This window comes from Cygnus olor, chromosome Z (assembly GCF_009769625.2).
Source record: "Cygnus olor isolate bCygOlo1 chromosome Z, bCygOlo1.pri.v2, whole genome shotgun sequence".
Lineage (NCBI taxonomy): Eukaryota > Metazoa > Chordata > Aves > Anseriformes > Anatidae > Cygnus > Cygnus olor.
The window spans coordinates 73,547,836-73,560,201 of NC_049198.1; the positions used below are offsets into that span (position 1 = coordinate 73,547,836).

Sequence of the window (12,366 nt, forward strand, 5' to 3'; positions counted from 1 at the left end):
TCCACATAAGGTATATGGATTGCTCCATAGTAGATTTTTTCAGGGATGGTGTTTTATTTGTTGGAAGAGATGCCAAGTGACTATTTTGGCTATTTATTGTTTACAGTTGCAGTGGTTAAAATATAAAATTAAATGCAGTTGAATTGAATTCACTTACTATTCTTCTCATAATACATTCAAGGAGGAAAAACTTTTGCTTCATGGTGGCTGTGGGAACTCATTCTATTTTAAATCTAAGCTTGCTTTTCAGGTTAAGCAGTGAATTTAATAGTTGTACTAAATAGTGTCCCCACAAGTATGTAACTCTGCTAATACCGATTGAATTGGCAGTAAATATACATATTGAAAATGATGCATGAAATGAGGATGCACGTTGCTGCATTTATAAAAGCAGCACAGTATTTAATAGGAAATGATTGTTTTTAAATGAGTGCTGTAACAAGCAGAAAGAAATTAAGAAAGAAAAGATGTGCAATCCAAAAATCCCATCTGTCAAATCCTGTGCAACCATGATAGCAGGAAAGTTATGATAGATCATAAAATAATAAAAGATCCCTTGCCAAATTTTAGGCCTTAGTTCTGCCATGTTTTGTGTGTCGACTTTATCTTGCAAATCACAGAACAGCTTTGGTTGGAAGAGACCTTAAAGACCATCTAGTTCCAACCCCCCTGCCATGGGCAGAGATACCTCCCACCAGACTACGTTGCTCAAGGCCCGATTCCAGCCTGGCCTCAAGCACTTCCACGGATGGGGAACCCACAGCTTCTCTGGGCAACCTGTTCCAGTGCCTCACCACCCTCAGAGTGAAGCATTTCTTCATAATATCTAATCAAAACCTACCCTTGTTTAGTTTAATGCCATTCCCCCTTGTCCTATCTCTACACCCCCTGACACGGAGTCCTTCCCCAGCTTTCCTGCAGCCCCCGTTAGGCACTGGAAGGCCACTGTAAGGTCTCCTGGAGCCTTCTCTCCTCCAGGCTGAACATCCCCAACTCCCTCAGCCTGTCTCCACAGGAGAGGTGATCCAGCCCCTTGATCACCTTTGCGTCCCTCTTCTGGATTTGTTCTATTACTTCCGTGTTCTTCTTGTGCTGGGGACCCCAGAGCTGAGCACAGGGCTCCAGGTGGGGTCTCACAAGAGCAGAGCAGAGGGGGACAATCACCTCCCTCGCCCTGCTGGGCACGCTGCTTTTGGTGCAGCCCAGGATATGGTTGGCTCTCTGGGCTGCAAGTACAGATTGGCAGCTCATGTTTGGTTTTTCAACCACCAATACCCCCAGGTTCTTCTCCACAGGGCTCCCCGCTATCCATTCATTGTCCAGCCAGTATTTGTGCTTGGGATTGCCCCAGCCCAGGTGCAGGACCTTGCACTTGGCCTTGTTGAACTCCATGAGGTTCGCACTGGCCCACCTCTCAGGCCTGCCCAGGTTCCTCTGGGTGGGATCCCATCCCTCCAGCAGGTCGATTACACCACTCAGCTGGGGTGAGTGGCTAATTATTTAAATCCCAGAGGAACAAGATCCCAGAGATTAGGTAAAGAGGCTGTATGTGTCTGTAGATTTTGCTGAACCATTGCCAGCAAACAAGCACTTCATAGGACTGTACTTTTTTGCACATTTAAGTTATCTATGTCAGAGAGATTGAATCACGTGAAAGATCAGTCTGGTGAAGATGTTGAGTAGGAACAGCTGATTTCTTCTTTATCTGAAGTTGTAAAGAGTATTTCCTATATGATCATGGAACGGCTTGGGCTGGAAGGGACCTTAAACTTTGTCTAGTTCCAACCCTCTGCCATGGGCAGGGACACCTCCCACCAGACCGGGTTGCTCAAAGCCCCATCCAGCCTGCCCTTGAACCTCTCCAGGGATGGGGCATCCACGGCTTCTCTGGGCAACCTGTTCCAGTTCCTCACCACCCTCTGAGTGAAGAATTTCCTCCTAACCTTTAATCTAAATCTTACCTCTTTTAGTTTAAAGCTATTGGTGCTCATCACAGCTCTGGTTGTGATACTTAATTGCTCTAGGGACACTGTCCCTTTTCAGGAACATACTAATTGACGGAAACTAGCTAAAAGATAAAAGAAAGGACTGATAGCACAGTTCCTGTTACTAATTAGATTAAATGCATTTATTTGAGTAATATCAAACTGACCTCATCAATAAAATAGGTATTAGCAAACCAAAATAATAATGTTGAAGGTTATGATGGGAATTCTTCTTGAAGAAACCTGAGAGGTAGAGAGAACTAGAAATAGTTCAGATGAAGTATCAAGTGCTTCTCCCAAATCCCCACAGCTGACAGGAAGAGGGGAAAAAAAAAAAAAAAAAAAGAAGAAAAAAAAAAGTGCAGCCCTTAAAATAATTAAAGAAATTGAATGAATAGAGTTCTTGAGCTTAACCTGAAAATTAGAAGCTTTTAAAAAGATCAGTGCAATTATCTTGCTTTGGGTTCTGGGATAGTGGATACTGCTGACTCCTATCTCTAAAAAGATTATTGAACACTTCATAGGTTTAGATTATTTATGACTAAGCTATTAATTTTATATTAGATCAAACAAACGCAGTTTTGCAGATTTCTTGTCATTAATGTGATGTTTTTTCTGTCAGTATTCGATAAGGAAATATGAAAGACAACATCTGGCTACTTTTACTAAATTAAATGTTTTCCTTTTTAGTTATTCAGATATTCTGATTGAAAGGGAGGTACTGATGCAGAAGTACATTCATCTTGTGCAAATTGTAGAGACTGAGAAGATTGCAGCCAATCAACTTCGACATCAGCTTGAAGATCAAGATACAGAAATTGAAAGACTTAAATCTGAGGTATGTGACAGAGTCATCAAGAAACCAATCAATTGTAATGTTTTGCTATGTGCATTATAATCATTTTTAATATTTCTTTAATATTTGCAAAAATAACAGTACCCAGTAAGGTCTACATGTACTAGTCCTCCTATGAATCCTTGGCTAGATGTTTTTCTTAGAAATATTACAGGCAGAAAATCTGATTGGATTACTACATTGTCAGAGAATTTAAGATGACATGTTGCTTCGCAATATTGATCCCACTGATGGTATTACTTCCTACCTGTCTTCACACATGATATTTGGTCCTCTAAACACCATCTTTGGTTGTGACATTACTGTGGACCATTCCAAGCTACTCTATTTCATTGAATGTTAAAAGTTTTGTTGCAGTTCTGAGCTGAGAAGGTCTGAAAGACACACTTCATTTTGAGAGGAGAACCATATCTCTTTTGGTCCTTCTGTCGTCTGGATCAAAAGCCTTGTTTGTTTTCTGAGAACTGTGTTTATATCCCTGTGACCAAAAATGTGCTTGTCATTCCATGCAGCTTTAACAGTTTTTAGGAAGAGCTTTTGAAGAAGGGGAAAAGATTTTTCTGTTAGTTCTGTAGCAAAGAACTTAATTGCAAAAAAGCATTTAATGAATGGTTGTTTTTGTCAGATTATAGCTCTCAATAAAACAAAAGAAAGAATGCGACCTTATCAAGGCAACCAGGAAGATGAGGATCCAGATATTAAAAAAATTAAAAAGGTAAATATGCAATGTTCTGTGTTTGAAAGGAGAAAAATGGAATGTGGGAGGTTGCTTGTGTATTTTAGTCTGTCTAGTTTTGCATTCAGGTACTGTTTGATTAAGTACACTCAACTGTCCAGATGTCTTTTGCCCTGATCCTACTCAAACCACTTAAATTATATCAACTTAATATGTTTCAGGGGCTATTTATCCCTGAGTGTCTTTGTTACTTAAGTATTTGTTTTTACTTTGTTTATATTCAGTTGATTAGAGAAGGTTGCACTTTGCATTTGACTGCTTATGAAGAGTGAAATTCAGTCATGAGTTATGTCCTGTGGGAATCAAGCATGTAGTAACTTTATACTCCTTTCTTATAAAAATGCTTATAAAGATATAAAAGAATAGCTTACATTCTGTCACTGCAGATGGAATACAAATATTGAAAATGCAGAGAGCATTATTGTTTCAGGTTGTCTTCTGGTCTGTTTGATGCTGATAGTGCTAGGATGCTATGGCAAGTGTTTTTAGTATCAAGGCAATAAATGACCCAAACTGTATGGTATTTACATGTGTAGCTTTTCATAATACTGCTTAAGGCTGGATAAAACCAGCCTCCAGAACACTGCACATAGCTGACTCCTACAAATCCTAACACATGAGCATAAATGGAAATCATGCTTGAAGATGTGGTCCTGTATTTTCACTGTCTTCAATCTCTTAAATTACATTTCTTTTCTGCTATATGGACTTAGTTTCACTAACCATTTCTGGGTCACATAGTCTGAGTCAGGTATTGAGGTGGTACCCTTGTATGAATTTTCCTTTTCATACAGATTTAACAATATAATAGAGCCAGAAATGCCTCTTTTAGTACAAGGAGAGTTCTGATTCTGATTCACTGCATTCTACATCTTGATTGTTTTGACGGTTGCCCCCTCCCACTTTTTTTTTTTTTTTAAGATATTTATTCAGAGTAAACTGTTAGCAGTGAAATTCTCCATTTCTCTTTCAAAATGAATGATCATCACATCAAGGTCAAGGAAAAGACATACTGAAGTTTTCTGTGACCAGAAGTAGACCTTTTCTGTAGTCTTTTGTCCACTTGTAACTTCAATGGATATTATACCTAAGAAGATTTTTCTATGACATAGAGATACCTCTTAAGAATGGCAAAAATCTGACTTTTCTGAATAATAGTATCGCTGGCCTAGGTGTCTGATATTAAATAGTATATGTAGCTTTAAATGCAAACAGTAGGTAGTACCTATACAAAACAGAAAGCAAACTGAGCCTAACAGCTCTTTCAGAATTATGTCAATGCTGATATCAAAGTCTGTTTTGAAATGCGTTCCATGAAAACCTCATACAATATGACTGAGGATATAAGAAAGTGAGAAATAGTAAGGGGAAGTAAAAGGAGTTAAGATAACCAGGGCAGTGTATAGGATAGTTGTGCTGACAGGAAGAGTATATGAAAAGGTACAACCTTTGAGCCTGCGGTAAAAGGTACTTTGATATGTATATGGTTGGGAAACAAATATTACCAATGTTATCAAATGCTTGTTTGACTTCTATTAATAAATAGATATCTACAAAATATAATTCAGGAACAATTATGGATCAGTAATGTTTTAGAGGACAACATATTTATTTATTTTTTTGACAGAAGCATTTCACACAGACGGTTATTTCTACAGTGAAAAACTTGTTTTAAGTCATCTCATTCTTTTCTACTTGGTGTCTTTTTAGGTTCAGAGCTTTATGCGGGGCTGGCTATGTAGAAGAAAATGGAAGACTATTGTCCAAGATTATATTTGTTCTCCTCATGCAGAAAGTATGAGAAAAAGGAATCAGATAGTTTTTAACATGGTTGAGGCTGAATCTGAATATGTGCATCAACTTTATGTTCTTGTGAACTGTTTTCTGAGGCCCTTAAGAATGGCTGCAAGTTCAAAGAAGCCACCTATCAGTCACGATGATGTTAGTAGCATTTTCCTCAACAGGTAGGTTTGTTTTTTTTTAATTGCTTTTGGGGATTTGTCTGACCACTTCTTCCCATTCTGCTTGAATTTGCAGTAGTGAAGTTTGGCATTTGTGTTTTTTGTTGTTGTTGTTGTTGCTGCTGTTCTGATGTAAGTAATGTGACTGAGGAGGACCACATTTCCATAGGCTAAGAGGCAAGGTGCTGTCTGTGATGCTGTTTGAAGCCAGTTAGTCCTCTGTGCCTCCTTACATTCTTTGTCTTCTTTGCTAGAGGAATATAATGCTTCATGGGGCAGTTCTCTTAAATTTTCTGCCACCTTTCCTCTTTCCTTTTCTCTTATGAGAGCAAAATTGGACTTAATGGCCTCATATGATCCAGATAAGACCCTGAGGATGACTATGTCATATTTCCTATTTGCTTTTGCCATGCCTAAGGAACCTCCTTCTCTCTTGCTTGTCTGTTCATATCCTACAAAAAATAATTGTTCTTTGCATTAAGCATCCAAGTGCTGTTTTAATGAGTAAGCAAAAATAAGCCAGCAGGCATCTAGAATTTTAAACAGGATTGAGATTGCATCCAAGTCTGCTCCAAAACTCTAAGAAAAAGAACATAGTGCTTTAGTTATGAGACAGGCTTCCCTTTCCTAATAGTGTATGCATAATCACTTCACTCTTCATGGTTTCGCTTACAATTGGGATGCCTCTAATGCTGATTCTGCTGACCTCATGAGCTAAAGTACAATATTAAGGTTCACGTTATAGAAAAGTTCTAAGCTTCAAATTTGGAAGAGCAGCAAATAAGAATATAGATGACTACCACTGGCTAGAGGTTTTCTGCATCTTATTGATCCTGTTAAATACTGAATGCATTGCCAAAGATACTCTATTATTTAACATGTGTGGAATATGTTATTTAATAGATGCTTTTATTTAAAAGACTAAGCAGTTAGAATATGCTTTCTACAGTAAATACTATGCATTTTGAAAAGATACTATACTAAAAATTTTATACAGTATAATAAAATGAGGCATTTACTTCTGTAATAATGACTCTTCTATTTTTTTCTACCGAAGTGCAAAATACACTAATATCCATGAAGGTATGTTCCTCTTTGAATTACAAATGAGAAAATAGACCTGAATTTTTTTTTCTTTAAATACTTGTTTTTCAGTGAAACAATCATGTTTCTTCATGAAATATTTCACCAAGGTTTAAAAGCAAGAATAGCTAATTGGCCTACCTTAATTCTAGGTAAGTTACTGTATTTTCTCTAAGGGTACAATTTTCTTAATTATTTTTGAAACTACAGTGGCTGTTTTTTTTTTATTTTTTATTTTTAAAAAAGGTAGTGTCCTTTTTGAGTGGAATACATTTGCAGAAGTAGCACCATGTGATCTGGTGTAGTGAATGTTCCATGTGAGCAGTAATATGACTCTCTTGAAGTCCATATATGAGAATGCCTCTGGGTTAGCCTCTACGCTAAGCATTGTTTAGACATGGGCCCCTGAATTTTCAGTGATATTAGCTGATTACTAATCAGAACAACTGTATTTTGGCAGGTGGAGGAACCAAGTTTAATGCTTCTAAAATCTCAGTACTGATTACAGTAATTCACTTCCATAGAACATAGTAGTTTCTTTAAAAGTACATTCCAAGAGATGGGTAGCTGGAAAAAAAAAAAGCATTTCTTGACTTTTTCTAGCTGACTTATTTGACATTCTGCTGCCAATGCTGAACATATATCAAGAATTTGTTCGGAATCATCAATATAGTCTACAAGTACTGGCAAACTGTAAGCAAAACAGAGATTTTGACAAACTCTTGAAGCAATATGAAGCCAACCCAGCATGTGAGGGGCGAATGCTGGAAACTTTCCTTACTTACCCCATGTTTCAGGTAGTCTCTGTACATTTTTTTCACTGTTTGTTTTTATTGTTTGGTTGAATCATTTTGTGTTACTGAAATTATGATTGATAGAAGATGCTTTTTGCTTAACTGTAGTAGTCTCGTGCAAATTAATTTAGTTTTCATTTATTTATTAGGCACTGCCTGTAGAGATCTTTTCTCCAACTACACTTAATCAGCTCTATCCAGAATCTTGTGTATGTTCAAGGAGGATGTTAGATGAGGACTAGTGCCAAAAGACCAAAAAAGAAAAGCTGAGAAAGAAATTCTCAATTTCTGACCTGCTGCAGGGATATGCAGCAATATAACTGGTATAACAAGCTAGAACAACCACAAGCATTTTACAAGGAATACTCTTGGCAACCATTTTGTTCTCCAGTGACCTGGTCTTTAGAAAATGAAAAACCTGCAAAAGTTTTGAAAACTTTATTAGCCTTGTGATACTTTGTCTTGATCTGCCTGGATTAATTATTTGCAGCTGTTTTCAAGGGCCTATGAAGTGCTGGTCTGAAGATTTTGTGACTTATCCATTTGACATAACAATTTACTCATCATGACAACAGTGAACCCCCTCAGTTTGTTCAGTTACTGACAAAAGAAGGAGAGAGTAAAAAAAAAAAAAAAAGAGGGTCACTGACATTTGTGGTAGTTCTAGTCAACCGTATTAACCTAAAGGCCATTACCACCTGTAACAGAGCATTTGTTCAGCTTTGAGTTTGTCTATTATAAAGTTTGGGGATCTTTTGGTTGAAAAAAGAATTGAAGAAAGATCTTGGGATTTTAAAGGGGAAAGAGAAAATAGGATACGAAACCTATTCAATATGTGATGGGCACAGTGTCATTGCTGAGGACTTCTCACTTCAGCATAAGAGAAGACACCTCTCCACTTTTTAAATGACTTTTACTCTGTAAAAATAAGTTCACTGTAGTATCACTTGGTTCTGTTTAACAATGATGAAACTGCTTTAAGTGATGACAAAGTGAATCAGTGTCATTGTTCTTTTATTCGGCCTTTAATGCCCATTAGTACAATGTGAATTCTTTCATCTATATGCTAAAAGGTTAGCTGGTATTTTCAAAGTCATAAAAAAATCTAGATGCATGTATCCTATCAAAATTGTGGGAAGGTATATATGGACCTCCCAGAGAGTTCTGAAAGTTTTATCTGTTGGCACATGGATAGCAGCATGAAAAAATGAAATTTATGTCATATTTGTCACTGCCTCTGACCTGATTTTTTTATTAAAATGTAATAAATAGAACTTGTGTTTCCTCAAACTGAAAATGTACCTATGCATATGCAGCCTCTGTCACCCAATAGCTCAGTAAAATAAACTCTAAATAAAACTGCTCACTTTGGCAGTTTTATTTAGAGTTTATGTATAATTACTTAGCTGTGGATATTTGTTTAAATAAAAAAAAAAAAAAGACCATGTTTTTAAAACTTTAATGATGAATATAATAGCTAATATTTAAGAAAATGCTGTATTGGAATTATTCCTTTATGGATTTGCTGATTCTATACCTAACTTATTTTAAGATCCCTAGATATATTATAACACTGCATGAACTTCTGGCTCACACACCACATGAACATGTTGAACGAAAGAGCCTTGAATTTGCTAAATCTAAACTGGAAGAACTTTCAAGGTAAGTCTTTTAACCTTTTTTTTTTTTTTTTTTTTTTATGGATTATCCTGCATCAAAGACTCTGAAATGAAAAAAACGTTTTCTTTGTTTTGGTTTGGTTTTCGTTCTGTTTTAAAAAGTTCTCTTAAATAAAAGGAAGTAAACCAAACCAGAATAAAGATACCAAAGCCAAAATACTAGTACTTTGGCTTTTCTGTTTTTTTGGCTAACGAATCTACAAGTGTTTCCTTGTATTTTGGGTAGGGGAGAATGGAGTTGCTATAGAAACTACCTACCCTTGGGTATGAGCAAAGTAATTTTCTTTATATACACACGTGTATGTATTTTTTCACAGTTTAAAAAAAGGGGGGGCATTTTTGATATTCTGTGAGAACGGGGATCAGTCAGGGTCTTGAAAACTACTGAGTTCTCAATCTGTGTTACAGTTTGTGTGTATTAATGAAATTACTGATCTACACATACGCTTTAAATAATTACCAGATAAACAGGAGCTAAAGATATATTTTAAGAATTGGTGCTCCCTGTAAAAACCTGCAAAATTAATGTCTTCCCAGAAATCTCCTATCCTTTCTTAGATATTTCTCTCTGTCAGCCCAGTAGGAAATTTGGTTGCTATCTCTAGGCAACACAGCTTTCTGCTATGCAGCAAAGAAATGCTGCATGAACTCTAGGACATACGCCTTGAATATCTGGAGTAATCACTAAATAAATACTTATGAAATATGTAGTTGTAAACCAGTGATTGCTTTGTAGCTTTTGTTAATTGCATGCTTTGGACTGTTCAGTTTTTTAATGCTGTTAAGACCTAGTGGCTATGTTGTGCAAACTACCCACTAATTTGGAGCCTATTATTTTTTCCTTTTTGTCATGCTATATCTTCAACACAGGCAGCTTTCTGAGTCATCTACAGGTCATGTCCTGCCACCTCTTCAAGCTCTGGCTTCTCAAAGAGCTGGGCAGGCAGTGACTTTTATAAAAGTGTCTGTGTTTGATTCCTGCAGTGTTTAGCAAGATCTTCCATGTTATGAGGCCATTTGAAGCACAGAAGAGCATCTCCTCTCCATTTAGTCAAACCATAGAATTTCTATGATTAGTGTTATATGTGCAATCAGATCAAACAGCTTTGACTCTGCTTCTTCTCATAAGTCAGAGTTCATTGCTGATCTAACAAATTCACCCCTGAGCATTCAGAACTGGAGGCTCAGGCTGACTGATCCTCCTCTTCTCATAAGGCAGGTAGTACAGACCATAAATATAAAACTTTGTGATTCATTCATTGTAGATTTGAGGGAATAGTAACTTTCGGATAGTGCAGTCAAGTCCCAGTTCAGGAACATCACAACACCATCTAAGCTTCTGTGTTGAGTTCAGCCTTGGAAAAAACTGTACTTCTCTGTGTAAGGGGAGGATACCTATGAAAATAAGTGGAAGAAGTTTGGAGGTGAGCCATTGAAGCTGTGATTGTTGTAGGAAGCAATGAGGAAGTGAATGGTACATTCAAATGTAAACTGAAGCAGAATAGAGTGAGAACCTAAAATCAAGGACAAAGACTCCAAAATGTGTTACGTAACTAATACAAAGAACTAGAAAACATTTCCAGTTTTGTGGTAGACTATCTTATTACTGATCAAGAAGCACTCTTCTAGCAGCTGTGAAGAGTTTTTAGCTTGGTGGCATCTGTCAGGTGCGTTCAGGAAAAGTCTAAAAACAACTCTGGCAAAATAGGTTCGACTGCTGAAAAAATGAAATGATTGCAACAATGATTTGAAAGGGGGAAAAAAAAGAAACTTTCTCAGGAATAATCATGTACTGCATGTATGCGTCTGTTTTGTGGCAAAGGACATTAGGTACTTTTTGTGCATACACTGAAGAAATGCAAGTGAAAATAGACACAGCAGGTGCAAGATATATTTCAGGGAATTTAAAGTGCATTTTTATTGTGTCTGACAGGGTGATGCATGATGAAGTGAGTGACACAGAAAACATCCGGAAGAATCTAGCCATAGAAAGAACAATAGTAGAAGGCTGTGATATTTTACTAGATACTAGCCAAACTTTTATACGCCAAGGTAAGATATTCTCCTTTAAAGCTATCTATATAATCATGAAAAAAAATGCTTTAAAACCAGCAGGATTCACATTGCCATCATTGGGCAGGTCACTGCACTAGGCACAGCTGACATACTTAAAGATTAACAGTCCATGTAGGATAAGTCACAAAATGTTAACAACAGATGACAACTAATTTGGGGCTATAGCTGATCCCCACTTCTGTGCTGTAAAAGGCAGCATGGTAATGGTAAAGCATCCATGGAACGGTAATATACACACTGGCTGGACTGTGATCTTAAAAGGAATTATCTACAGCTCCACAGAGACCATGGCGGCCAATGACAGTGGATGCCAACATTCGGGAAAAAGTGCAAGAGAAGCAAGAATTTTTGGGCTTCAGTAGAAGTTCAGGATAGATACAAAAAGCAATCCTACAAGAAGAGGTCATGAAAAAAAGAGATGTCTTGTTCCTTCCATAACCATGTGTAAGAAATCAAGCAGAGAAGGCAGGAAACTGGCATGGCTGAGTAAGACCTGTTGGTCAGACTGAGGTACAAGAAGGAAATGCACAGCCAATGAAAGCAGGGACGCAGGGCCTGGGAAGAGTACAGGGATGCCATCCAGATGTGCAGGGATGGGATCAGGAAAGCCAAGACACAGACAAAACAGCTTGGCAAGGGATGCAAAAAAAAACAAGAAGGGATTCTACAGGTACATTGGCCAGAAAAGAAAGCCCAAGGAGAGTGTTACCCCTCTGACAAAGGAGAAGGGAGAACTGCTAACAACAGACATGGTGAAGACTGAGGCACTCAACATCTTCTTTGCCTCAGTCTTCACAGAATCACAGAATCTTCTAGGTTGGAAGAGACCTCCAAGATCACCCAGTCCAACCTCTGACCTAACACTAACAAGTCCTCCACTAAACCATATCACTAAGCTCTACATCTAAACGTCTCTTAAAGACCTCCAGGGATGGTGACTCAACCACTTCCCTGGGCAGCCCATTCCAATGCCTAACAACTCTTTCAGTAAAGTTCTTCCTAATATCCAACCTAAACCTCCCCTGGCGCAACTTTAGCCCATTCCCCCTCGTCCTGTCACCAGGCACTTGGTGACACCAGGAGAATAGACCAACCCCCACCTCGCTACAGCCTCCTTTAAGGTACCTGTAGAGTGCGATAAGCTCGCCTCTGAGCCTCCTCTTTTCCAGGCTGAACAATCCCTGCTACCTCAGCTG

General features: G+C 37.8%; 1 protein-coding gene across 2 annotated transcripts in view; it reads left to right on the top strand.

Annotated features, from left to right (window-relative positions):
• RASGRF2 (Ras protein specific guanine nucleotide releasing factor 2) overlaps positions 1–12,366 on the top strand; it is a 146,587-nt gene that overhangs the window by 55,451 nt on the left and 78,770 nt on the right. For both annotated transcript variants that reach the window (XM_040542029.1, XM_040542028.1), the window contains exons 3-9: positions 2,676–2,823; positions 3,467–3,556; positions 5,288–5,541; positions 6,694–6,773; positions 7,225–7,418; positions 8,968–9,077; positions 11,028–11,146. In XM_040542029.1, coding sequence (XP_040397963.1) covers positions 2,676–2,823; positions 3,467–3,556; positions 5,288–5,541; positions 6,694–6,773; positions 7,225–7,418; positions 8,968–9,077; positions 11,028–11,146 — 995 coding nt within the window. The remainder of the gene's footprint in view (positions 1–2,675; positions 2,824–3,466; positions 3,557–5,287; positions 5,542–6,693; positions 6,774–7,224; positions 7,419–8,967; positions 9,078–11,027; positions 11,147–12,366) is intronic.